The sequence below is a fragment of the Theropithecus gelada genome, chromosome 14, assembly GCF_003255815.1.
Source record: "Theropithecus gelada isolate Dixy chromosome 14, Tgel_1.0, whole genome shotgun sequence".
Lineage (NCBI taxonomy): Eukaryota > Metazoa > Chordata > Mammalia > Primates > Cercopithecidae > Theropithecus > Theropithecus gelada.
In genome coordinates, this window is record NC_037682.1 from 121,336,920 (window position 1) to 121,364,101 (window position 27,182).

At 53.5% G+C, this 27,182-nt stretch overlaps 1 protein-coding gene across 1 annotated transcript in view; it reads left to right on the forward strand.

Annotated features, from left to right (window-relative positions):
• The window catches only part of ST14 (suppression of tumorigenicity 14), a 52,092-nt gene extending 26,736 nt beyond the window's left edge, over positions 1 to 25,356 (forward strand). The window contains exons 2-19 of the mRNA XM_025358238.1: positions 2,736 to 2,895; positions 3,151 to 3,278; positions 3,488 to 3,558; positions 4,357 to 4,514; positions 4,730 to 4,765; positions 5,041 to 5,281; positions 8,705 to 8,844; positions 9,177 to 9,274; positions 10,870 to 10,979; positions 11,093 to 11,223; positions 12,352 to 12,456; positions 12,821 to 12,931; positions 13,021 to 13,134; positions 13,460 to 13,582; positions 14,449 to 14,635; positions 23,411 to 23,685; positions 24,436 to 24,572; positions 24,656 to 25,356. Coding sequence (XP_025214023.1) covers positions 2,736 to 2,895; positions 3,151 to 3,278; positions 3,488 to 3,558; positions 4,357 to 4,514; positions 4,730 to 4,765; positions 5,041 to 5,281; positions 8,705 to 8,844; positions 9,177 to 9,274; positions 10,870 to 10,979; positions 11,093 to 11,223; positions 12,352 to 12,456; positions 12,821 to 12,931; positions 13,021 to 13,134; positions 13,460 to 13,582; positions 14,449 to 14,635; positions 23,411 to 23,685; positions 24,436 to 24,572; positions 24,656 to 24,817 — 2,487 coding nt within the window. The 3' untranslated portion in view covers positions 24,818 to 25,356. The remainder of the gene's footprint in view (positions 1 to 2,735; positions 2,896 to 3,150; positions 3,279 to 3,487; positions 3,559 to 4,356; positions 4,515 to 4,729; positions 4,766 to 5,040; positions 5,282 to 8,704; positions 8,845 to 9,176; positions 9,275 to 10,869; positions 10,980 to 11,092; positions 11,224 to 12,351; positions 12,457 to 12,820; positions 12,932 to 13,020; positions 13,135 to 13,459; positions 13,583 to 14,448; positions 14,636 to 23,410; positions 23,686 to 24,435; positions 24,573 to 24,655) is intronic.
• The last annotated feature ends 1,826 nt before the right edge of the window (positions 25,357 to 27,182 follow it).

Here is a 27,182-nt window from a genome sequence, read left to right on the forward strand (position 1 = left end):
TGAAAAGGAGACATAATCTAAAAAATAAGACAGGAAAATCACTTTGGGAGGCTGAGTTGAAAGGATAGCTTGAGGCCAGGAGTTCGAGACCAGCCTGGGCAACATAGCAAGACCTTGCCTCTACAAAAAATTATTAAAAAATTAACTGGACATGGTGGTGTACAGCTATAGTCCTACCTACTCAGGAGGCTGAGGTGGGAGGATTGCCTGAGCTCCGGAGTTCAAGGTTACAGTGAGCTATGATTAGACCACTGCACTCCAGCCTAGGCAACACAGCAAGACCCTGTCTCAAGGAAACAAAAACACCCAATTCAAAGCACATCCTCAAGGCTTTCAAAGGAAGACAGCGAAGTCATAAGTAAAAGATAATGAGTTTATAATATTATCATATTTCTCAAAAACAAATTAGAAGCTAAAAAACAATAGAGCCATCAGAATTCTTTTCTTTTCTTTTCTTTTTTTTTTTGAGACAGTTTCAGTCTGCCACCCAGGCTGGAGTACAGTGGTGCAATCTCAGCTCACTGCAACCTCTGCCTCCTGGGTTCAAGTGATTCTCCTGCCTCAGCCTCCTGAGTAGTTGGGATTATATGCACGGGCCACCACACCCAGCTAATTTTTGTGTTGTTAGCAGAGACGGGGTTTCACCACGTTGGCCAGGCTGGTCTCGAACTGCCGACATCAGATGATCCACGTGCCTCGGCCTCCCAAAGTGCTGGGATTACAGGCGTGAGCCACTGCGTCCAGCCTGAGCCCTCAAAATTCTAAGTGAAAATTATTTTAAACCTGTAGTTCTATACCCAGCCAAACTTCCATAAATGTGAGTGTAGAATTAAGGTATTTTCAGAAACATGCAAAGTATCAAAAAACATTCTTCTCAGAAAGTAAATGTTCGTCTCTTCTGCGTCTTTATAGCTAGAAAAAATTTTTAAAAAAGTATATGTTCCACCAAAATGAAGTGTAAACCAAGAAAGATGAAGACATGGAATCCAGGAAATAAGGGTTTTAATGCAGAAGAAGATTAAGAAAAATCCTCAGGGTGATGGTGAAGGAAGTTCTGGACAACTGCTATGAGAAAGGACAGGGGGCTCCAGAAGTGTGGCCCTCAGGAAGAATATGAAATAAGTTATTTAACAGATTTTATATGTAGAAGATTGAGAAGAGTACTGCAGAGCTCTTAGACTGTATGTAAAGATTTGGGTACAAATTAAAAAGTAACCCCAGTAAGTGAAAATTCACAGCAGGAAAAACAAAGAAATTGTACAAAGAAAGGAAACATAATAGTGAACAATATTTTCACAGGCTAATAATGAAAACCTAGAGTATGGATATGATTTTTTTTTCAACTTTGGGCTTGTAACTGTTGGGAGGCTTGGGAGAGAAAGGGCGGAAGGACACTAAAATCCACATTGTCATAATAGAAAGTCAACCGATTTCTAGATGGATGAGTCAAGAGATTATGGTGTTGCCATATTATTTAGAAATATAGAGACGACTCCAGAACAAGCAGCTTGAAGACATTTTAAGTGGCTGCCTGGGATGTGTTTCTGTGTGTGATATTAGATCAAGTCACAAATATAGCCAATTAGGAAACCAAAATTGGAGTTTTAAGTATCCCAGTAAGGCAGGAGTGAGGAGAATCTTTCATGCAGTGAGTTGATAGTGGGTAAATGTCACAAACCAAGACATGTCAGCTTAAATTTACACTGTCGAATTATGAGATCACCACCAGAAGAATGACATCAGGAAACCGTTAAAAGGGCCAACACATGTGGGTTTGGGATGGGCTGTTGCTTTTGTTGTGAGCCGTATTGAGTGGGTATGAGGTAGTTAAACCGAAAGTCCACAGCGCCGGGCCATGGTGCGTCCCCAGGATTCAGGGCGGGTAGATGGCATGTGTTATGGGCAGAAACCTTTGCCAGTCCGTCACTGTGGGCAGCAGACACCCCACCTGCCCCTTCGTATTCTGGCCCCTCCTCATGGATACCCTTGGCAGGGAGGAACCCAGGGAAGTCGCCATCCTGTTTGTTGGGCATTTGGTTTGTTTGCTTTTCCTTCTCTTGGGGCTGCGCATGGGTGTGGATTCCCACAGTGGGCCTCTCACTGTGCTTTCTGGTCCTGGACTGGGGTTCCCAAGGTTAAACACAGAGCAGTTTTTTTCCACGACGGCACCACCTTTTTACTTTTGGCTGCTTAAGGCCACTGGGTAGGGTGTGCAGTTGAGTGCTGGCCACAGGCTCCTGGGCCAGGTGATAGGGGGACTGAATCTGGTAGGGGCTGTGTCCCAGGGAGCAGAGCCTGCTTGTAGAAGTCTGCACAGGGGCACCATAGTTGCCAGTCATGGTCCTGGCCTGGGGCCCCGCTCCGGGACACCCACCTATGTCAAAGATGATTCACTGAAGGGAAGACCTCGAAGACCGGGTTAAGACAGCCCTTCATTGCGTTTTAATTTAAATGAACAATTCATAAGCAATGATCGCCTGGTGCTGTCCAGACCCTGAGATGCGTGGTCCGGAAGGCCGACCTCATGTTCCTCCCAGAGCATGCCCAGGGTTCATGTCTCAGAGTCTGCACTCTGGGCAGTGGTCCCCATGCCTCTGGGGGAAGCCCCCTTCTTCTCACCCAAGCCCCTGCTTGCTTCTCCAAGCCGGACCTCACAAAATGTGAACATCTTCCCCAGCAGGGCGCAGGGGGAGACGGGTGAGAGGGTCTGAGTGGTGGCAACTCTCTCCCGGCAGAAAGTGAATGGCTTGGAGGAAGGCGTGGAGTTCCTGCCGGTCAACAACGTCGAGAAGGTGGAAAAGCATGGCCCGGGGCGCTGGGTGGTGCTGGCAGCCGTGCTGATTGGCCTCCTCTTGGTCTCACTGGGGATCGGCTCCCTGGTGTGGCATTTGCAGTGTGAGTAAAGTGGGGGCTGGCTCCAGGGAGGACGAGGAGGGGTGGCTGTCCCTCCTCCCTCAGTGGACGGACCCAGGGCCGCCTACTGAGGACACGAGGGTCTCTTGGCCTCTCTGGAACCCTGATGGGGGTGATGGGAAGCAGTCAGGGCTGGCCCATGGCTCCCTCCCGCCATTCATTCCCCGTTGTGGATGGCGAGGGACAGGCGGGGGTGGTACCACCTCCCCTGACCGAGTGCCTTCTGGTCTCACACAGACCGGGACGTGCGTGTCCAGAAGATCTTCAATGGCTACCTGAGGATCACAAATGAGAATTTTGTGGATGCCTACGAGAACTCCAACTCCACTGAGTTTGTAAGCCTGGCCAGCAAGGTGAAGGACGCGGTGAGTGCAGCCTGCCCAGAGCCCTGCCTGGCTGTGTGCCCTGGTGTCCCACCTGCTGGGCAGCAGGGACGTACCTCGCCTGTGCTCCCAGGGCCCTGGGATGGGGGTGATGTGGGACGGGCCCGGGCCCCAGAGGGGAGGGGGCAGCCCGGGCTTAGGGCAGTGTCATCGCTGTGTGGGGCCCGCCTTGAGTCTCTGCCCTTCCTCAGCTGAAGCTGCTGTACAGCGGAGTCCCGTTCCTGGGCCCCTACCACAAGGAGTCGGCCGTGACAGCCTTCAGGTGGGTGCAGACAGAAGGCTCAGTGGGTTGCATCCCAGACTGGCTGGGAGTGTGGGGCAGAAAGCGGGAGATGGTGCTGGAGGTCCTGGCCTGGAGAACCAAGGAGGGTCCTCGCCGTGTCCTCCTGTGCGTTACTTGGCAGCCTGACTCTTCTGCCCCCATGGCAAAGGTGACTGCAGCTGTTGCTGTGATGAGCTGCCCAAAGGCTTGTGAGGTGCTTGGCATGATGCCAGGAATGGCTGTGACTCTTTGTTGTTTTTCCACATTTGGGTTTGGGGGAGTCGGGGTGCTCAGGCAGGCTTCAATGAGTCCCCATATTTTCTGTGCTTGTACAGTTTTTCACGCATACTTTTGTAAAAAAATAGACTTTCTTCTCAAACTGCATTTTATTTTACTAGTTCGTTTGAACCCTGGGGAATGCTGTGTGGCAGGTGGCATTCCCAGTTCCTTTCTCAGGTCAGAAAACAGGCTCAGGAAGGCGACACTTGGGGTGTCCTCGCTTGTGGGCAAATTCCAGTGGGTTCCCCCCGCCTCATTCCTACCCCTGAGCGGCCTCCAGAATTGGTCTGGTGGGGGTGAGACTGAGAGCAGCGGGCAAAGGGGCAAGTCCTCTTGCTTCGGGGTGGGAAGAGGGGTGACACAAAAGAGGAGCTGGGGCAGGGCCTCTGCAGATGGAGGGCCCAGGTGGGCCCCTGCGGGTGGCCTGAGTGGCCCACGTGCCCTGGAGTCGCTCTAGGCGCACGTGGGGGAAATGGGGCCCAGAGCTCCGCCTCAGGCCCCCCCCTGCTCTCTCCCCAGCGAGGGCAGCGTCATCGCCTACTACTGGTCTGAGTTCAGTATCCCACAGCACCTGGTGGAGGAGGCCGAGCGCGTCATGGCCGAGGAACGCGTAGTCATGCTGCCCCCGCGGGCACGCTCCCTGAAGTCCTTTGTGGTCACCTCAGTGGTGGCTTTCCGTGAGTCCGAGGGTCGGGGTGGGCATGGGACTGGCCAGCCTTCCCTGGAGTGGGGCTGGGCCCTGGACCATTGCAGGGGACAGGCACTCCCAGGGCCCAGTGCACCAGAGAGAAGATTACGTGCTGGCCGGGCACCTCCCTTTAGATAATAAGGAAGCAGGAATAAGGAAATGCATTGTATCAGGAAATTCTTTATTCTCCTTCTTATTCTTCAGCCACTGACCCCAAAACTGTACAGAGGACCCAGGACAGTAAGTACCGTGCCCACCTCCTCCTCTGGGTGGGGAAGAGGGGAGATGTGGCCAGATGCCCTTAAGCCAGTGGGGTCCCCAGTGCATGTCCCTCTGAATGAAGTATACTACGATGATCTTTCCAGGCCCTTCTGAGAAGCCCCTTTCCTGATTTCTCGAGGCCCAGGGCAGCCTGGGGCATCTCAAAGGGGCCAGGCCCACGGGGTCTCAGGTTCCTCCCTCAGCTCTGCCCCGTCCTGCCCCCACACACGCCCTTCTTCTTGTCTCCTGCGCAGACAGCTGCAGCTTTGCCCTGCACGCCCGCGGTTTGGAGGTGATGCGCTTCACCACGCCCGGATTCCCTGACAGCCCCTACCCCGCTCACGCCCGCTGCCAGTGGGCCCTGCGGGGGGATGCCGACTCAGTGCTGAGCCTCACCTTCCGCAGCTTTGACCTTGCGTCCTGTGATGAGCGCGGCAGCGACCTGGTGACGGTGTACAACACCCTGAGCCCCATGGAGCCCCACGCCCTGGTGCAGTGAGTACCCTGGGGGGCGGGTGGGGCTGTGGGAGCTTGGCAGCTGCACCATAGGGGGCCAGCTTCTTCAACGGATTGCAGCACAGGCCTGGGATACAGTTTACCACTCTTGGCCACAGGCCACCGCCAAACGTCCAGGCAGCAAAGGGCACGTGTGGTGTGATCCTCAGCTGGAGCTCCAGTCGAGTCTGGGAGGCGATTTTGGCAAGGCAGAGGAAGGCTCTGTGGTCCCCAGATACCAAATCCAGCCTGTGCAGGGCGTGCCCCCCTAAACTGCCAGAGAGAAGGCTCTGCCCACAGTTGTAAAATGTAGGCTTTGTTATTCAGGTATATGAAGGCCAACAGATCAGGAGATGACTGCCCTTGAAAAGACAATTTTGTTGGCGGGCATGGTAGCTCATGCCTATAATCTCAGCACTTTGGGAGGCTGAGGCAGGAGGATCTCTTGAGGCCAGGAGTTTGAGACTAGCGTGGGCAACAAGACTCTGCCTCTATAAAAAATAAAAAGCTTAGCTGGGTGTGGTGGTGCATGCCTACTCAGGAGGCTGATGCAGGAGGATCTCCAACTCAGGAGGTCAAGGCTGCAGTGAGCTGTGATTGCAACACTGCACTCCAGCCCGGGCAACAGAGCAAGACCCTGTCTCAGGCTACACGAGGAAGCACTAGGTTGGTCAAGGGGTAACAGGAATGAGGGGAAAATGTAAGCAAGAGCCTTTATTATGGACCGGGCATGGTGGCTCATGCCTGTAAGCCCAGCACTTTGGGAGGCCAAGGCGGCTGGATCACTTGAGATCAGGAGTTTGAGACCATCCTGGCCAACCTGATGAAACCCTATCTCTACTAAAAATACAAAAATCAGCTGGGTGTGGTCTCTACTAAAAATACAAAAATCAGCTGGGTGTGGTCTCTACTAAAAATACAAAAATCAACTGGGTGTGGTGGTGGGCACCTGTAATCCCAGCTACTCGGGAGGCCAAGGCAGGAGAATCACTTGAACCTGGGAGGCAGAGGTTGCAGTAAGCCAAGATCGCACCACTACACTCCAGCCTGGGCAACAGAGCAAGGCTCTGTCTCAAAACAACAACAACAACAAAAAGAGCCTTTATGTAGTTTACACAGAAAAGGCAACACAAATCAGGGTGAGAGGTTTAGAATTGACTTGTTTGAATAATTTTAGTAGGCTCTGGGGCATAGGAGCTGTCCCTAGTTCTCTGATACTTGGGTCTGGGGTGGTTAGGGCAAAGAATAGTGGCCCTGAGTGTGAGATCCTTTTGGAGGAGGTGGGGCTGGGCCCTCCATGGGTGGGTTTGTATAGGGAAGGTTTGCTTGCAGGTGAGTCCTTTCCTATCTCTAAGCATTGGCCAGCCCTCCACAGTCAGCAGGGCCCCAGATGTCAAAGCACCCGCATTACAGAAAACGGAAAGGCGTGGTTAATGCACCTGTGGGATACCCCACGTCAGGGTAGAGCGTACTGCACAGAGGTGCTGTGCGTGGTGGGTGAGCCGCCTCTCCCGCACTCGCTGGGCTAGAGCCTTCTGTGGCTGACTATGGAAATGAGCTGGGCGGACATTTAATGATTAATAATGGGCTAAAATTCAGGCCAAGAATAATCTAGAACCATCTGCTGCCACAGCTTTGCAACCAGGACTTCTTTTCCATCTCTCTAATTTATTAATTGCACAACAAAGAAGTACGTGGTCCCAGTGGGAAAAAGAAATTGACAAGCAAAAGGAAGACTAAAGTCACTCGTCATCTTACTGCCTAGAAACAACCACTGTTAATTCTTTTTCTTTGAGACGGAGTCTCGCTCTGTCGCCCAGGCTGGAGTGCAGTGGCAAGATCTCCGCTCACCGCAACCTCCGCCTCCCGGGTTCAAGCAATTCTCCTGCCTCATCCTCCCGAGTAGCTGGGATTACAGGCATGCACCACCATGCTCAGCTAATTTTTTTTTGTATTTTCAGTAGAGATGGGGTTTCACCATGTTGGTCAGGCTGGTCTCGAACCCCTGACCTCAGGTGATCCGCCTGCCTTGGCCTCCCAAAGTGCTGGGATTACAGGCATGAGCCACAGCACCTGGCCAAATTTTTGATGTCCATTATCCCCCAAAATTTTGATGTTGCCTGTTTTGCTGTGTGTGTGTTAAGAAATAGGATTATCCCATGCATGCAGTTTCATTACCGGCTTTAACAAATGAAGTGTATTATGATGATCTTTCCAAATCAGTCACCCTGTCTCTCAGGGTTTTTATAAAGTTACAGTGTTTAGAAGGAGGGGACACAATCAGGATGGTATGGTTGTGAGCAGTGTGGACTCTGGAGCTTCAATGCCTGAGTTTAAATTCTAAGCCTGCCACTTATTAACCATGGGATGTTGGGCAAGTTACTGAAGATCTCTGTGTCTCAGTTTCCTCACCTCTGAGCTAGGGATAACAGTATCTACTCCACAGAGCTGTTATGAAGATTGTGAGTTAACAGATTTAAGAGCACCGAGAACCATGCCAGGCATGTTCCTCTTTTTTTTTTTTTTTTTTTTTTTTTTTTTTTTTTTGAGTCTCCTGGTTGCCCAGGCTGGAGTGCAGTGGCACAATCATAGCTCACTGTAACCTTGAACTCCTGAGGCTCTGGCCTCACCCCTGAGTAGCTGGGACTACAGGCAAGCGCCACCATGCCCAGCTAGTTTTTTTGATGATGGAGATGAGGTGTCACTCTGTTACCCAGGCTGGTGTGAAACTCCTGGCCTCAAGGAATTCTCCTGCCTCGCGGCCTCCCAATATTCTGGGATTGTAGGCCCGACCTTGGCATGTTCTTGATAAATGTTGGTTGTTACCACTGCTATTGTTCTGATTGAACCCACAGCTTATGTAGTAAATCCTCTGTTGTGGGCATGTATCATGTCTAGGGTGTTGTTTTTTTTTTTTTTCGAGATGGAGTCTCGCTCTGTCACCCAGGCTGGAGTGCAGTGGTGCCGTCTTGGCTCATTGCAACCTCTGCCTCCTGGGTTCCAGCGATTCTTCTGCCTCAGTCTCCCGAGGAGCTGGGATTACAGGCATGCACCACGACACCTGGCTAATTTTTGTATTTTTAGTAGAGACGGGGTTTCACCATGTTGGCCAGGCTGGTCTTGATCTCCTGACCCCAGGTGATCCACCCACCTCGGCCTCCAGGCGTGGGCCACTGTGCCCGGCTGGGTGTTGCTCTTTTAAACAAAGGTGAACCGTTTATCACTAACTCCTTCCATCACTGATTGTGTGGGGGAGGGACTTACCTGAATGAAGGTCTTTTTGACTCCATTCTTAGCCCTCTGTGGATGGGACCAGAGTTAGGGATGGGGTCCTTGGGCACCTCTGCCTGGGAGCCTGGTTTGGGTGTGTGAGAAGCTTGGGTTCTGCCAGCTCTTCCTAATGCCCACCCTCTGCCCCCACAGGTTGTGTGGCGCCTACCCTCCCTCCTACAACCTGACCTTCCTCTCCTCCCAGAACGTCCTGCTCATCACGCTGATAACCAACACTGAGCGGCGGCATCCCGGCTTTGAGGCCACCTTCTTCCAGCTGCCTAAGATGAGCAGTAAGGAAGGGCAGGGCAGGGCGGAACTGCCCGCGGGCCGCGGAGAAGGGGAAGGCCTTAGTGGGGGTGACTGAGCTTAGGAGGCCACAGGCTGGACCCTGTGGCTGGGGAGCTGGCCTAGGTCAGCAGCAGAGGCTGAAGCTTGAGCCAAAGGCATCTGGCCGACCGCCTGGGTCAGGAGCCCTCCTGAAGCTTCAGCACCCGACACCCGGCCTTCCTGGCTGTGCACTTGCTGTGCAGCATCCAGGCGTCCTCAGGCTGCAGAGTCCTTGCCTGCCTGCTTGGCCGGGCAGGTTCCTGATCCTCTTGCTTTCTCCCACCTTTCCTCTCAGGGTGTGGAGGCCACTTACGTAAAGCCCAGGGGACATTCAACAGCCCCTACTACCCGGGCCACTACCCACCCAACATTGACTGCACATGGAACATTGAGGTAGGAACTATGGGGTATGTGAATGTGTGTGTGTGCGTGTGAGCATGTATATGCACATGTGTATGTCTCTCTGTGTGTGTGTGTACATGTGTGTGCATGTGTTTGCATATGTGTACGTGTGTGTGCATGTGTGTGTGTGTGCGTGTGTGTGTGTGTGTGTATGAGAGAGAGAGAGGTGGATGGCAAATGAGGAAGACAGAAGACAGGGAAGAGGAGATCCTTTTTTAACCCCAAAGAGGCAGCCAAATGTGGTGACTCTCACCTGTAATCCCAGCACTTTGGGAGACCAAGACGGGAGGATCACTTGAGGCTAGGAATTCAAGATGAGCCTGGACAACATAGTGAGACCTCATCTTTAAAAAAAAAAATACAAAAATTAGCCAGGCATGGTGGTGCATGCCTGTGGTCCCAGCTACTCAGGAGGCTGAGGTGGGCGGATCATTTAAAGCCAGGAGTTAAAGGCTACAGTGAGCTATGACAGTGCCATTGCACTCCAGCCTGGGCAACAGTGAGACCCTGTCTCAAAAACAAATAAACAAATCCCAAAGAGATCATGTGTCTGGGGGTCAGGTCTTCCCCTGCAGTGTCAGGCAGACCCAGACTCATCCTAGCTCCTTGTCAGGTGACAGAACGACCTGGGCAGTTGCTGAAGCTCCCTGGGCCTCAGCTTGTCCCTAGGTGAAGTGAGGGTGACAGTGCCTGGGTCTCAGAGGTGCCATCAGGAAGAAATCAAAGAAGGTGTGTGAGACAAGAGAGTCACCTGTCTGTGCCGCTCACGCCTTCCCAGCCAGAGCTGCCTCCCTTTCCTTTCTTTAAAAATGTCAGGAGGGCCGGGCGCGGTGGCTTATGCCTGTAATCCCAGCGCTTTGGGAGGCCAGGCAAGTGGATCACGAAGTCAGGAGTTCGAGACCAGCCTGGGCAACATGGTGAAACCCTGTCTCTACTAAAAATACAACAATTAGCCGGGTGTGGTGGCCCGTGCCTGTAATCCCAGCTGCTCGGGAGGCTGAGGCAGGAAAATTGCTTTAACCTGGGAGCCGGAGGTTGTGGTGAGCCGAGATCTTGCCACTACACTCCAGCCTGGGCGACAGAGCGAGACTTCGTCTCAGAAAAAAAAAAAAAAAAAAGAAAAGAGGCCAGGTGTAGTGGCTGGCGCCTGTAATCCCAGCATTTTGGGAGGCCAAGGCAGGCAGATCACCTGAGGTCAGGAGTTCGAGACCAGCCTGACCAACATGGTGAAACCCCATCTCTACTAAAAATACAAAAAAATTATCTGGGCGTTGTGGCATGTGCCTGTAATCCCAGAGGCTCGGGAGGATGAGGCAGGAGAATTGCTTGAACCCAGGAGGCAGAAGTTGCAGTGCGCTGAGATCTTGCCACTGCACTCCAGCCTGGGCGACAGAGTGAGACTCCATCTCAAAAAACAAAAACAAAAACAAACAAACAAACAAAAAATGCTGGGAGAACTTTCCAGCCTGTCTTGATGGAAGGCATACCATCTCTCCCTGGTCCATGCGGCCACCTCCCTTTGACGTCCTCAGGTTCAGGGAGGAGGGAGGGAAGCCGCAGATTCTCAGCAGCCTCTCTTCCCTCAGGTACCCAACAACCAGCACGTGAAGGTGCGCTTCAAATTCTTCTACCTGCTGGAGCCTGGCGTGCCCACGGGCACCTGCCCCAAGGACTATGTGGAGATCAACGGGGAGAAGTGAGTCCCCGGGGGTATGGGGGCTGCCTGGCCCATGCTGCAGGGGGAGGGGTCCCACCAGCCCCCCGGCTCCCAGCTGTCCCTCCTCATGTTGTGCCCCACCTCCGCTCCAGGTACTGCGGAGAGAGGTCCCAGTTCGTCGTCACCAGCAACAGCAACAAGATCACAGTTCGCTTCCACTCGGATCAGTCCTACACCGACACCGGGTTCTTAGCTGAATACCTCTCCTACGACGCCAGTGACCGTGAGTGAATGTTGTTGGGAGGAGGACAGCCTGCCCCGCATGTTCTGTCTACCCTGCATCTCGTTAGCATCATGCTTTGCTGATTCTAAAATGCTGGAGAATGTAAGAGCATCTCACCCCTGCCGTACCTTTGCAAGGAAAACACGCTACCTTTGATGCATTAATTAAGGCAGGCTGGCTGTGAGCGCTGGTGCACACTGTGCCCTTTCCTTCTGGGTCACAGTCCCAGCATGAGGTACCCGCGGCTGGAGACGCCCCTCATCTGAGCTCCCCCGCCATCTGTCCCTCAGGCCCACCTTCCTGTGACTTTGATCATCTGTGCTTGCCTCTGTGGCCTGTTAGCACCGTTAGGTTCATAGGGTAATTTTGAGACACATTAGGAAGTACCGTTGGCTGTGTGAGCAGCGGTTCTTCCACATATACAATGCGTTTTTATTTCAACCCTGCATCATAGAATAACCTTGGGAAGACATTTAACTATGCTTAGGAATCCAAATTTAAGGTAAAATTCAAGGGCCTAGCTCATCGCCAAAAGGACACTCAGATAAACCAACACCTTTGATCTAAACACTTACCTGTGACTGAATTGTACCTGTGCCGAGGCGGTGACAATGGCCTCCTTACAACTTTGTCATCTGCAAAGTGGTCAGATGCCTCCTGATTTCAGAAACATTGAAATATGGAAAATGTTTAGAGTGAAGGAAGCGCGATGCCGCACTGCATTTGGACAGGACACATCGCATGCATCGGGGACCTGCTGAGTGTCACAGGCAGGGCCTGGCCCTCGGGGTCCCCAGGTGGCCCAGCACACAGGGCAGGGCAGGGCCTGCGACCAGCCGGCCTCTCTGCAGGGCACCCGGGGCTTCCTGGGCTTCGATCCTCAGTGGTGGGGAGGGACCCTGCCAGCTCAGGTTGGGGTCTGTGGCCAGCCCCCTTCCCACACTAGCTGCAGGTGCAGGAACCCCTTTGTCACACCTTGGTGGGCCTGGGCAACCCCTGCCCTGGGCCACAGCACCCACCCTGCTCCTCTGTGTTTGTGGCTGGGAGGTTGGCCCGAGGGAGGGAGCCGAGAGCCAGTGGAGGGAGGTGGGTGGGTGCTGGGGGCCTCAGGCCTGCTTGTGCCCACAGCGTGCCCGGGGCAGTTCACGTGCCGCACGGGGCGGTGTATCCGGAAGGAGATGCGCTGTGATGGCTGGGCCGACTGCACCGACTACAGCGATGAGCTCAACTGCAGTGAGTCCAGCTGGGAGCCCCGGTCTCCCCACCCTCCTTCCCCGCCCTGCCTGTGTCCCATGGCCCTGCTGGCTGACTGCCAAGGCAAAAAGGCTGGAGGTGGTGGGAGTTTTTGCTCTCGGCCCTGTGTAGGGACCTCTGGCCTCCCTCCCCACCCTGCCACATGGAGATCTTGGCCTCTGTGGGGCAGGTGGCGGGGTGTTTCGGAGTGCTGAGGTCAGCTTGGTAGCTGGTGGAGCAGGGCCACTTGGGTCTCTCTGCAGATCAGAAAGCAGTCCCCAGGTAGCTCTGATCGCCTGGGCATCCTGGGGAAGCAGTGAGTGATGAGGGCCTCACAGCCGACCCTCCCCTTACCCCACTCCAGGTTGCGACGCCACCCACCAGTTCACATGCAAGAACAAGTTCTGCAAGCCCCTCTTCTGGGTCTGCGACAGTGTGAACGACTGCGGAGACAACAGCGACGAGCAGGGGTGCAGTGAGTGCTGGGGAGGGGCGGCCTGGGCGGGCAGGCGGGCGGGGCAGCTCCCGGTGGCTCCTGGTGGCTGAGTCCTGGTGCCTCTCCAGGTTGTCCCGCCCAGACCTTCAGGTGTTCCAATGGGAAGTGCCTCTCCAAGAGCCAGCAGTGCGATGGGAAGGACGACTGTGGGGACGGGTCCGACGAGGCCTCCTGCCCCAAAGGTGAGGCCCGCCCCACCCACCTTCCTGCTGGGGGCCTTGCCCCTGGAGGAGGCAGCCCTGAGCACACCCACGCACAGGATGCCCCGAGTTTAATGAACACAGACCACCTGTGGGTGAAGTGTGATGAGAAAGGGCTCTGGAGGGGGGAGAATTTTCTGGAAGGTGGAGAACCTGTAGCAGGGCTGAGAGGCCAGTGGACGTGGGTGGGGCAGGCCTGGGGGAGGGGGTAAGGTGCAGGGGCCATGAGGCGCCATGGGTGGTTTCTGGCTTCTGGTCAGATGCTGCAGAGGAATTGATCCCCTCCCTTGTCCTCCTCCTTGAACAGTGAACGTCGTCACTTGTACCAAACACACCTACCGCTGCCTCAACGGGCTCTGCTTGAGCAAGGGCAACCCTGAGTGTGATGGGAAGAAGGACTGTAGCGACGGCTCAGATGAGAAGGACTGCGGTGAGCGAGGCGTCTGAGTACGGTTGTGCAGGTCGTTCACTGTGTGAGGTGCCCACCAGAGGGCGCACCTGGAGGCGCAATCCCGCCAGCGCCTCGCTTAGCAGCTCTGTGCTTGCGTCTCCTGGCGGAAAGGATAGCCTTGCCAGTTGTCATGAAGGCACCACCCCACGGGCTGGCTCTGGTCTTGGAGAAAGGCCCGTACAGCCAGCATCTCAGGGCTTCTGTAGCACGGCGAGGTCGTGGCTGCAGTGCATTGCTGGCCCTTGCTGTGTAGACACAGCTATAGGGGAGTAGCCTGGAGAAGAGCAGCCCAGCTCACCCAAGCCCAAGGCAGGGTCTCACCCTCGCCCACCCATACTTTAATTTGCAGTCTCCGTGTTTCAGAAGCGTTGGCTGGCCACGGGTTAGATTTGAGCACAGCTGCAGCTGTTCTGTGACCTCACATCAGTGGTTCATTCGTCCCTCTGAGAGCTGTGTCCCTCAGCATTCAAAGATGCTTCTCCCTGCTCCACGCCGCCCCCTCTCCTGTGACGCCCCAAATGACGTCCAGTCAGGCAGATGACACCCAAATCAAAGTGAAGCTGAGCAGCTGGCCTCCGGAGGCCCTCGCTGCATTTGTGAGGGAGAGGGAGGTGGGAAGATGCGAGTTTGAATTTGGGAGTGGGGAGAAGAAGGGGCATGTGGGAGTCTGTGACGCTCAAAGGTAGTTTTGGGGGTCCCTCATGCCCTGGCCACTCCAGCAGTGCTGTGCACGCCAAAAGCTGGCTTCCCCACACAGGGTCTTCTGGCACCCACTGCATGTCCCCTTGGGGTTCGATGTCCCCACCTTGACTTGCTGTCCTCTGGTTCTCTGCCCCCCTCTGCAGACTGTGGGCTGCGGTCATTCACGAGACAGGCTCGTGTTGTTGGGGGCACAGATGCGGATGAGGGCGAGTGGCCCTGGCAGGTGAGCCTGCACGCGCTGGGCCAGGGCCACGTCTGCGGTGCTTCCCTCATCTCTCCCAACTGGCTGGTCTCCGCCGCGCACTGCTACATCGATGACAGAGGATTCAGGTGGGTCTCTGGGTGGGCAGCAGGGAGCCTCCTTACTGGTCCCTTGCATCTGGGAGTCATGCCAGGGTGGGTTGGCACCAAGGAAGGGCATTGGAGGGGTGAGCACATGTGTTAGTCCATTCTTGAGCTGCTCTAAAGAAATACCTGAGACTGGATCATTTATAAAGAAAAGAGGTTTATTTGGCCCATGGTTCTGCAGGCTGGGGAGGAAGCGTAGTGCCAGCCTCTGCTTCTGGTGAGGGTCACAGGGAGCTTCCACCAGTGGCAGAAGGTGAAGGGGGAGCAGGCACGTCACATGGCGAGAGTGGGAGCAAGAGAGAGCAGGAGGAGGTCCCAGACTCAAGCAGCCAGCCTCGTGTGAACTCACAACTCACCCATCACCATCGGGAGGGCACCAAAACATTCAGGAGGGATCTGTGACCAAAACACCTCCCACCATGCCTACCTCCAACACTGGGGATCCCATTTCCACATGAGATTTGGAGGGGACAAGCGTCCAAACCAAATGAACAGATATCCCAGGACGGGGCTTAGTAACAGTAACAATAAAAACTCACTGTATTCGGTGCCCACTGGCAGCCAAGTGCTGTCCCTGTGCCTCTCCTAAGACGCCCAGCAAGTTAGGCAGGTCGATTGTATCGTCATTGTACAGAAAGTAAGGTTCAGAGAAGTAGAGCTGTTTGCTCGAGGTGGCACAGCTGTTAAGTGGCAGAGCCAGACTGGAGCACGGGTGTGGTCTCCGGTGAGTCTGCACTGCACGACTCCTCGGATTGGCCAACATGAGCTTTGGATTCATGCTCCAGCTCTGGCTTGCCGGTGACCCTGGGCAGGTTATTCAAACTTCCTAGGCCTTGGGATCTTCACTGATGATGGTGACAGTATCAGTTCCCACCCTTAGAGTTGTGAGAATTAAGTACGATGCTGTACCTGAGTCACTTTGCGCTGTGCCTGGCACATAGTAGGTGCTCAGCATGTCATGGCCTCAGACACATAGGCAGATGAGAGGCCTGGAAGGGTCACGTGGGCATCCCAGGCTGCACTATTTGTGTCTTAGCTCCCAGCCTCTCTGGGCGTCTGGCCATTGGCTGAAGGAAGGAGTTTTAGGGCCTGGCTTCCTCTGAAGAGGCAGGCGCAGGTGCGTGGGCCTTCCAGGAGAGTCCACCCTCGGGAGAAGCGGATGCGCTTTCTGCTGGCTGCATGATTTTCCATGGTAGACAGCTCCAGGAGCAGGTGACCCAAACCCTCAGCTGCCCTTTGCAGGGAGGAGAGATGGGCCCACAGTAGGAGGAAGGCCTGCAGCACAGATGGAGTGCGCTCAGACACGTGCACAGGGCTTGGGTGATGGAGACAGACAGCAAGAGCCTGTGAGGAGTGGACCCAGCTCCATGGTCCCCAGCTTCGCTGGGTGCTTGACATGTGGCTTTGTCTAGCTTGAGACTGTCCCTTGTCTCATTTTGTCATACCCAACCTCACCCAGAGCAGGGATGATTTTTTGTTTTTTGGAGTAATGTGAGCTTAAGAATTTTGTGTGTGTGTCTGTGTGTGTATGAGAGTCAGAGTCTTACTGTGTCACCCAGGCTGAAGTTCAGTGGTGCAAATCATAGCTCGCTGCAGTCTCGAACCCCTGGGCTTGAGCAATCCTCCTGCCTCAGCCTCCCAAGTAGCTGGGACTACAGGCATATGCCACCATGCCCAGCTAGTTTAAAATTTTTCTAGAGACAGAGCCTTGCTAAATGCTAAGCCTGGCCTCCAGCTCCTAGGCTGAAGTGATCCTCCCATCTTGGCCTCCTAAAGTGCTGGCATTACAGATGTGAGCCACCATGCCTGGGTCAACCACTGCTCTTTGAGGTTGGCTTCTGTGCCTCTTTGACATGCCCCATTCTTTCCTTTTTTGAGCCACGTCCTTGCTTTCTGGCACTACGAGGTACAATAGGCTCATCTTGTGTTTCCCCAGCCCAGCCCTAGGACCAACCATTTCTCCAAGGAGGCGTTTATTGGGGATGGTATTTAGAGACCAAGTTCCAGTTGCTTAGTGTGTTCATTGTCACCACGGTGTCATGTCCAGGCCCCGTCAGCAGGTGGAGCTAGGAAATGGCTGGGTGCATACTAGGAACACCACTGCTGTCCTGCACTGCTTCCTCCTTTCCTTTGCTTCATTGCTTCCTTTCTCATTTCCTTCTCCTTCATCCTGTGTTGATCATCAGTCGTGCTTCTGCCAATGTGTAGTGCAGTTAATATTCAACACCCATGGCTATTACTGACACTAGAGAGACCAATGTGAATAGGACTTGGTCCCTGCAGATTGTGTGCCACAGACTTGTGAGGGTAGGACAATGACACACACGTGCAGTAAGTGCTGTGCCAGGGCTGTGTCCAGGCTCCCTTGGACCCAGCATGTGGGGTTTAGAATTTTAAATCCATATGCCTGAGGGACTGGGGAGGGCGACTGTTGGGAACACTCAACATGGGTGTCTGAACTGAGGGTTGAAAGTGAGGGTGTTTGTCAGCTGGACCAGGTGGCTCAGACCTTCCAGACAAAGGGAGTGTCGTATGCAGAGGCACGGAGGTGTGAGGTGTGCAGGGGCCTGGTGTCAAGGGACCCTGAGCACATGGCTAAGTCATCATGCATTCGTCGGGCACTGCCGGGAGGCGGCATCACGTTGCGGTTAAATGCACAGGCTGCCTAGGTTTCAACTGTGCTCTACAACGTATTAGCTGTATGATCTTTGGCAAGTTGCCCTCTCTGTGCGAGTCCTCATCTTAAAAAGGGTGACCCTACCTTGCAGGGCTGTTTCAGGGATAAAACAACTTACTGTGTCAACATCGAGAAGAGTGTTTGGGACATCAGAAGTTCTACCTGAGCACTCGCGATTCCCAACTGCACTCCAGCCCCTGGAGTCACCATGGGGGATAGCAGTGGCTGCATCTTCACAACCAGTCTCTCAGCTACTGGTAGACGTGCATGCCTTAAACATTAGAGGCTGAGTCTGCTGATATAATCAAATACTGTCAGACTTACCAATTGGCTGAGTTTGCAGAGAGGGCTTCATGAAAGCGGGGTCTTGAGCTGAGGTCGCCGGGTGAACAGGGAGGGCTTGGAGGAGGGAGGTGGAAACCTGCAGGCACAGGGCAAAGAGCTGGATGGGGGTGTCCATGCTGGGTATTGAGATCATGAGGAATTGAGCCAGAGGGACGAGGATGGCTCTCCCCTCTTCCCCATCCCATGATAACCTTTCAGCTACATCCTTGCCTCCTGGGCGTTCCTGAAACGTTTCTACTCTCTTCTATTTGCACTGCCACCATCTTGCTCGTCCTAGCTCACTGTAGCCTGGGCAGCTGCAGCACCTCTCCCCATCCACTTCCTTTCCTCTCAGGACTCTGTCTGCACCACTCGAGCCTGGAGTGATCTTCCCAAAATCTGGTCACCCCAATCTGTTGCTCAACGCCCGCCACAGCTTGCAGTACAAAGCAGGAACTCCTTCATGACCGACATGGCCATGTTATCTGGCCCCTGCCCGTCCGTCCGGCCTCAGTCTCCAGTGCGGTCCTCACGCCTTCCCCATGCTCAGTGTGAGGGCTTCCTGAACATGCTTTGCTCTCTTTTGTTTTTTTTTTTTTTTGAGAGCGAATTTCACTTTTGTTGCCCAAGCTGGAGTGCAATGGTGCGATCTCCTCTCACTGCAACCTCCACCTCCCGGGTTCAAGCGATTCTCCTGCCTCACCCTCCTGAGTAGCTGGGATTACAGGCATGCACCACCATGCTTGGCTAATTTTTTGTACTTTTAGTAGAAACAGGGTTTCACCATGTTAGCCAAGCTAGTCTTGAAATCCTGACCACAGGTGATCCGCCTGCCTTGGCCTCCCAAAGTACTGGGATTACAGGTGTGAGCCACTGTGCCCAGCTCTCTTTGTTCTCTTTAAACTTGTGGCATTCTCCACTGCTTCAGGCCATAGCTGGCCAGGCCTATGTGATGGCTTGGTTCATAACTCACTTCATTTCCGGACTCCCAGCCCATCCTCTTCCACAGCTTTCTACCCAGTCCTCTGTGGAACCCTTCGTGTCATGTTGTAATCGGTGGTTTTCATCTCTCTCCCCGTGTACACGGTGAACCTGAAGACTGGATCATAGATTACATCACAGATGCCCAGGGATTGTTGAGTGAATGAGTTGATGCAGGGGTGAGTATGTATCTGGATGTGAGCAGGCTGGGAAGCCATCAGAAAGGTCAGGTCAATTGATGGTGAACGCAGAAGGCCTGGGTGGGTCCCAAGGCCTCACCTGGCAGCTCTTGGGAATCCTTTTAGGCTGTGGAATGGGACAAAAAGGATCTCACAAAAGCAGCTTTTGGGAAGTCATTTTCTGGTGGCAACAGATTACAGTGAAGCGAGATCGGGTATAGCCCAGCTTGGAAAACTGAGCTTCGGCCTAGGCCTGCGATTCTGTAGGGAGTTGGCTGTAAAAGAAGCCAGAACGGGGCCGGGCACAGTGGCTCACGCCTATAATCCCAGCACTTTGGGAAGCCAAGGCGGGCGGATCACCTGAGGTCAGGAGTTCGAGACTAGCCTGACCAACATGGTGAAACCCCATTTCTACTAAAAATACAAAAATTAGCCAGGCATGGTGGCAGGTGCCTGTAGTCCCAGCTACTTGAGGGCAGTTGAGGCGGGAGAATCACTTGAGCCTGGGAGGTGGAGGTTGCAGTGAGCCAAGATCATGCCACTACACTCCAGCCTGGACAACAGAGTAAGACTCCATCTCAAAAAAAAAAAAGAAAGGAAGGGCAGAAGGGGATGGACGCCGGGGCAGCGAGAGTGGACCAGGGCTCAGGCAGGCATGGGGAGAGATGTGGAGGCAGAGGCTCGGTTTAGTGCTCCAGGGTCGGGGAGGTCCCCTGGCTGGGTGGTTCAGTAACCTTTTGACTTTCCTGAGAGGTGAGGGAAAATGAAGCGGGTGTTCATGCCTTTCTCTTGTCACACACATTTTCTATTTTAGATATGCATTTTTCCAATGTTTTATTTTGAAATTTTTCAAACCTACAAAAATATTGTAAATACAATGAATGAAAAAAAGGACTAGTACAGTGAACACTTTTTTTTTTTTTTGAGACAGAGTCTCGCTCTATCCCCAGGCTGGAGTGCAGTGGGGTGATCCTAGCTCACTGCAACCTCCACCTCCTGGGTTCAAGCAATTTTCCTGCCTCAGTCTCCGGAGTAGCTGGGACTACAGGTGTGTGCCACCACACCTGGCTAATTGTTTGTATTTTTGGTGGAGACAGGGTTTCACCATGCTGGCCAGGCTGGTCTCGAACTTCTGACCTCATGATTCCCCTGCCTCGGCCTCCCAAAGTGCTGGGATTACAGGCGTGAGCCACCGCACCTGGCCATACAGGCAACACTCTTATACCTCTGATCTACATTCAGTGATTGAGTTAATCACGTTTGCTTTCTCTCTGTTTGCACCCGCGTGTATTTTTCCGAACCATTTCCCAGTTGGGGGCAGCCATTGTGAGGCTTCCCACCAGGTGCCTCGGCCTGTGTCTCCAAGAACGAGGGCGCTGTCCCACACTGAGAAATGGTGGCATTGCTTTGTGCTGCGAGCTGATGTACGCATCGTAAATGTCCTCCAATCATGCCCGTCGTGTTCTTCTTTAGAAGTTTTGTTTTTTTTTTTTTTGAGACATACTCTATCGCCCAGTCTGGAGTGCAGTGGTGTAATCCAAGCTCACTGCAACCGCCACCTCCCGGGTTCAGGTGATTCTCCTGCCTCAGCCTCCTGAGTAACTGGGATTACAGGCACCTGCCACCACGCCCGGCTAATTTTTGTTTGTTTGTTTTTTTTTTTTTTGAGGCGGAGTCTCGCTGTGTCGCCCAGGCTGGAGTGCAGTGGCCGGATCTCAGCTCACTGCAAGCTCCGCCTCCCGGATTTACGCCATTCTCCTGCCTCAGCCTCCCGAGTAGCTGGGACTACAGGCGCCCGCCACCTCGCCCGGCTAGTTTTTTGTATTTTTTAGTAGAGACGGGGTTTCACTGTGTTAGCCAGGATGGTCTCGATCTCCTGGCCTTGTGCTCCTCTCACTTGGAGCTCCCAAAGTGCTGGGATTACAGGCGTGAGCCACCGCGCCCGGCCTTCTTCGGAGCTTTTTTAAAAAAGTTCTAGGATGCAGTCAAGGGTCATGCCTTGTATTTAGTCATTAGGTTTCTTTAATCTCATTTTAATCAAGAACAGTTTCTCTATGCCTTTTATTTTTTGTTTTTTTATGGCATTGACATTGTTGAAAAGTTCGGGCCAGTTATCTTACAGGATGCCTCGCAATTTGGGTTTTCCCGACTCTGTTTTCATGGCTGGGTTAGGAAGCAGTGCATGGGCGGTGCTGTACATTTCTCAGGGAGAGCATGATCCCCCGTGACAGCGGCTGATTGGGAGAGGAGCCTGAGCACCTGGCTCGGGGAGCCCAGCAGATTTTGCCATCATAAAGGGGCTTCCACCTTGGTTGTGAATACACCATCACAGGTGATTCTTTGAATCAGCGTGAGTGTGTCGTTCTCCAGCCGTATTTTACCTGGCGTCTCAGTGTCCGTTGGTAATTCTCACATTTGTTGATTATTACTGTGGTAGGTGAGAATGTGGTTCCTTATTGTACTGTTTCTTCAGCATTTAGGAGCTGATCACTTTTTCTTTCTCTTTCTTTCTTTCTTTCTTTCTTTCTTTCTTTCTTTCTTTCTTTCTTTCTTTCTTTCTCTTTTTCTTTCTTTCTTTCTTTCTCTTTCTCTCTTTCTCTCTCTCTTTTCCTTCCTTCCTTCCTTCCTCCCTTCCTCCCTTCCTCCCTTCCTTCCTCCCTTCCTCCCTTCCTCCCTCCCTCCCTCCCTCCCTTCCTCCCTTCTTTCCTTTTTCTTTTCTTTTTTGAGGTGGAGTCTCACTTTGCTGCCCAGGCTGGAGTTCAGTGGTGCTGTCTCGGCTCACTGCAACCTCCACCTCCTGGGTTCAAACGATTCTCCTGCCTCAGCCTCCTGAGTAGCTGGGATTACAGGCAGCCACCATCATGCCCAGCTAATTTTTGTGTTTTTAGTAGAGGCGGGGTTTCACCATGCTGGCCAGGCTGGTCTCGAACTCCTGATCTCAGGTAATCCACCCGCTTCGGCCTCCCAAAGTGCTTGGATTACAGGAGTAAGCCACCACGCCTGGCCAGGGGCTGCTTTTTCTCTGTAAATAATAGCTTTCCTTTGTCCCTTTTAAACTCTTTTGAAATTACTTTTTAGACTCAGGGTGGACCGATGGATTATCCCACCCATTTTTTATTATTCCGCTTGTTTAGTAGTGTCACCCTGTCACCATTTATTTCGGGGTTCTTATTGTCCTCATTTTAACCAGCTTTGCCAGATGGACCACATTGGTGTTTGAGTGCTTGATTGCTTCCTGCAGAAACAAAATGTTCTAGGTTTGCTTTGTGCTTTCCATTAAGACCCAGATCTGAAATCAGCCATTTTTCCAAGGAGCCCTGGTTCCTTTCAATAGAGAAGGATATTTAGACACTAAGTTCTGGGTGCTGCTAGAGACAGCAGTGGTTTTAGACCAGTTTTTAAGAATTGTGAGCCAGCGGCATGGTGGCTTATGCCTGTAATTCCAGCACTTTGGGAGGCTGAGGCGGGCTGGTTGTTTGAGGTCAGGAGTACGAGACCAGCTTGGCCAACATGGTGAAACCCTGTTTCCATTAAAAATACAAAAATTAGCCAGGCGTGGCTGCGCATCCTGTAGTCCCAGCTACTCGGGAGGCTGAGGCCAGAAAATCACTTGAACCTGGGAGGTGCAGATTACAGTGAACTGAGATCACGCCTCTGCACTCCAGCCTGGGTGACAGAGTGAGACTCCACCTCACAAAATAATAATAAAATAAAAATCATGAGCCTTTCCTGATACCTCTGATGCCATTCCACATCTGTGCCTCCCTTTCCCCACACTAGGGTGGGCGCCCGCTCTACAGTGCACATGGAACAGCTTCAGAATCGCTAAACCTATTCCATAGCCAACAAGAAACTTAGTAGATACAACACAACATATTTTTCAATTCATTTTGGTCTTAGGTTATATACCACTGCATTAAAAATTTATTTGGGCCGGGCATGGTGGCTCACACCTGTAATCCCAGCACTTTGAGAGGCCAAGGGGCGGGGGGCAGATCATGAGGTCAGGAGTTCGAGACCAGCCTGACCAACATGGTGAAACCCCGTCTCTACTAAAAATACAAAAATTAGCCAGACATAGTGGTGTGCACCTGTAAGCCCAGATACTCAGGAGGCTGAGGTAGGAGAATCACTTGAATCTGGGAGGCGGAGGTTGTAGTGAGCTGAGACTGCGCCACTGCACTCCAGCCTGGGCGACCGAGCAAGATTGTCTCAAAAAACAAAACAAAACAAAAACAAAAACAAAAACAAAAAACAACAACAAGAAAAAAAAGAAAAGAAAAATCATTTGGGTTGATTTTTCTGTTATTCCTCCTGTGAAAGATCAGGTTCATAAGATACCTAATTTTTGGTCATCAGATTAAAAATGTATTCAAGGAGGGGGGTAAAGAGTTTAAGAGCAGTTTCTTATTGCAGCGGGAGGCACTTAGTAGTTTCTTGCTTAGGGTCAAGACCAAGTAAGAGCTGGCACCGTCATCTTCTCTCAGCAGCTGCTGTGCCTCGACCATGCGGAGTCCTCTGGGAACGCGCGGGGCTGCGGGGCCCTGTGCACAGACCCGAGTGACCGCGCGGTCTCACAGCGGCTCCCCCTTCCAGGTACTCGGACCCCACGCAGTGGACGGCCTTCCTGGGCTTGCACGACCAGAGCCAGCGCAGCGCCCCCGAGGTGCAGGAGCGCCGGCTCAAGCGCATCATCTCCCACCCCTCCTTCAATGACTTCACCTTCGACTACGACATTGCGCTGCTGGAGCTGGAGAAACCGGTGGAGTACAGCTCCGTGGTGCGGCCCATCTGCCTGCCGGATGCCTCGCATGTCTTCCCTGCCGGCAAGGCCATCTGGGTCACAGGCTGGGGACACACCCAGTATGGAGGTGAGCTTCGGGCTGACCCAGGGCTCCACAGAGGGCCTGAGGCCTTCCTCCAAGGCTGTGTTTCCTCTGCGTGTCCAGCCGTGGGGCGAGGGGCCGCCCCAGTCTCCCTCTGCCTGGCAGAATGAGGCTGTCCAGGGCGGAATGGAGGCCCTTAGTAAAAGGGGCATGGGATTTGCAGCCCGGGCTCAGGACTGAAGGCTGGCTTTGCCCCTAACTACCTGAGTAACCCTGAGCGAGTTGCTTAAACTCTGACCCTGTTTCTTCATTGCATTATGAAGATAGCAACACCTTAAGCCCAGTGGTGCTTAAGGCACGTGAGGGGTGGGTATGAAGGGAAGCAGGCCATTAGTTGGCAAAGGCTAGACTGAAAAAATCCACTCTATAGCATATGCTGAACATTTGTAGACGTTGAAGAGGAAAGAAAACGAACAGGACGTGCAGCTCCAGTGCCCTCACAGAACCCCGGGGGCATTTGCCGCACCTTCCCTCTCTGCTGCTTATTTCCTCACCCCCGCTTGTGGCGGCGTCTGTTCCCTCTCAATTCGCCTGGCAGATCTCAGCATGCCCCTGCTTTCTCTAGGTGGCTGCTAATGCCAGAGCCCACTGAGTAGATGCGGATTACCCGTTTGTCAGCCCAGGGCATCTGGGCTGTTCCAGAGTTTTGAGAGTCAAATGACTCGTGGGGAGCGCCTCGAATGACGCTGCCCCCGAAGCAGCCCGGCTCCCAGCCCTGTCCTGCCCTCTCCCCAGGCACCAGCGCGCTGATCCTGCAGAAGGGTGAGATCCGTGTCATCAACCAGACCACCTGCGAGAGCCTCCTGCCGCAGCAGATCACGCCACGCATGATGTGCGTGGGCTTCCTCAGCGGTGGCGTGGACTCCTGCCAGGTGTGCCCCAGGGCAGGAGGGTGGCAGGTAGGCCCCGGGAGAGGCGGGACTGGGGACTCACGGCAGGGCTTGTCTCCGTCCAGGGTGACTCCGGGGGACCCCTGTCCAGCGTGGAGGCAGATGGGCGAATCTTCCAGGCCGGTGTGGTGAGCTGGGGAGACGGCTGCGCTCAGAGGAACAAGCCGGGCGTGTACACGAGGCTCCCTCTGTTTCGGGACTGGATCAAAGAGAAAACTGGGGTATAGGGGCAGGGGCCACCCAAATGTGTACGCCTGTGGGGTGCCCCACCGTCCACCCCAGTGTGTGCACCTGCAGGCTGGAGACTGGACTGCTGACTGCACCAGCGCCCCAGAACATAGACTGTGAACTGCATCTCCAGGGCTCCAGATCTGCCTAGAAAAGCTCTCCGCTTCCTCCGCCTCCGAAGTGGATCTGGGAGGTGGAAGGGGAGGACAGTGGTGGTTCTACTGACCCAACTGGGGGCAAAGGTTTGAAGACACAGCTTCCCCCACCAGCCCCAAGCTGGGCCGAGGCCCATTTCTGCACAGCTGGCTCCCCTGTCTCTAAGGAGTAGCAGGAACGGAGCCTCCGGGCCTCCTCAGTGAAGGTGGGGGGCTGCCGGATCTGGGCTGTGGGGCCCTTGAGCCATGCTCTTCAGGAAGCCCAGGCTCAGGGGACCCTGGAAAACTGACGGGTCTGAGATTGGAATTGTTTTACCAGCTCCCAGGGTGGACTTCAGTGTGTGTATTTGTGTAAATGAGTAAAACATTTTATTTCTTTTTAAGTTTCTTTTCCTACTGGAGTTGCGCCCTCCTTTCTTCTTCTTCCTACTGGAGTTGCAAGAAACGGGACGTCCATTCCCCTCAGCACAGACCGGAGTCAGGCTGGGTGGGGACCACAGTGCAGGTGCTTTCTCCAGGCCAGCAAGGGGCTGGTTTTGCTCTGACCTGTGGCTTCCGAGACCAGGGGCCTGGTTCCCTGGTAGGAGGGACACGTGAGTTGGTGAGGTGGGGAGACGAATGTGTGGTGATGGTGGAGAGGGGGTGCACTGGCGCCCAGGCCCCGGTCTAACGTAGGAGAGGGAGGAGCTTTGTCAGAGGAGAATGGGAGGAAGTGTGGCTTCGTGTTTGGGGGAGAGGTGGTCATGTGAGCGCACACACAGGGACAGATGTGAGGCAGTGCATGAACACCTGGCTGGCTGTCCAGTGAAGGCTAAGCAGATGGGTCCCAAGGCCTTGGAGGAAGGGTACTGCCTGGCTCAAGGGCACCAACACCTCCCATGCCATCCCCCTTGATTTTTTTTTTTTTTGAGTCAGGGTCTTGCTTTGTCACTCAGGCTGGAATGCAGCGACATGATCACAGTTCATTGCAGCCTCAGCCTCCTGGGCTCAAGCTCTCCTCCTGCCTCAACCTCCCGAGTAGCTGAGACTAGAGGTGCCCACCACCACACCTAGCTAAGTTTTGTATTCTTTTTGTAGAGACAGGGTCTCACTATGTTTCCCAGGCTGGTCTCGAACTCCTGGGCTCGTCATCTTCCTGCCTTGGGTGCGTGCTGAGCCACCACCCCCAGCCTCCCTCGATTTTTACTTATTAATTTAAAATATTCCCTCTCTCCTTGCTTGGTGGCCTGAAGGGACAATGTCTAAATCTGGGGCGGGGTTAGGGAGCTTTTGGGGGAACATTTGACGGCTTCTGGTATGATGATGGACCGCAGGAGCTTTGGGCAGGGAAGAGGACCCGGGGAGAGAAATGACATGGCCAGTGTCCAGAGGGCAGAGGGTAGCCTTGGCTCACCACTATGTCCCCAGCTCAGGCCTGTCCTAGAACATTGCTGATATGTGTGTGTTCAATGATTTTTTTTTTTTTTTTGCCTGCCATGAGTTATGGAAACAAAGGGAGGAAATATAGTCTGATTGGAGCAATGCTGCAAGGCTTCTCGGGGGAGGTGGGGTTTGCAGTGCCTCTTTCTCTTTTTTTTTTTTTTTTTTTTTTTTTGGAGATGGAGTTTCGCTCTTGTTGCCCAGGCTGGAGTGCAATGGCTCAATCTTGGCTCACCACAACCTCCGCCTTCTGGGTTCAAACTGTTCTCCTGTCTCAGCCTCCCGAGTAGCTGGGGTTACAGGCATGCACCACCACGCCCAGCTAATTTTGTATTTTTAGTAGAGACGGGGTTTCTCCATTTTGGTCAGGTTGGTCTTGAACTCCTGACCTCAGGTGATCCGCCCATGTTGCCCTCCCAAAGTGCTGGGATTACAGGTGTGAGCCACTGCACCCGGCCTGCAGTGCCTCTTTCATTTTAGCCTGTTTTACCCTTTTGAGGGAGGGAGTGTTGCCTGGAACCTGTTTGAGAATATCTGTCGCATTTTCCTCCCCAGGGAGGGAAGGAACATCTGTTCTCACCAAGGCATGGGAAGTAGAGTGAAGACGACACTGAAGGACTCCTGTGTGTGCTGTAAATGTCATTCCTTCTCTGCCCTGATGTGCTCATTCCCTCCTGATCACGTCAGACAGAAGTGCCCAGTGCAGGCGCTGAGGGAATGGTCTGTGTTAAATGTAGAGGTTCCACAGGGCCTGTGGGTGGTCTGGTTCCTAAGTGTGCATGAGCCTCGG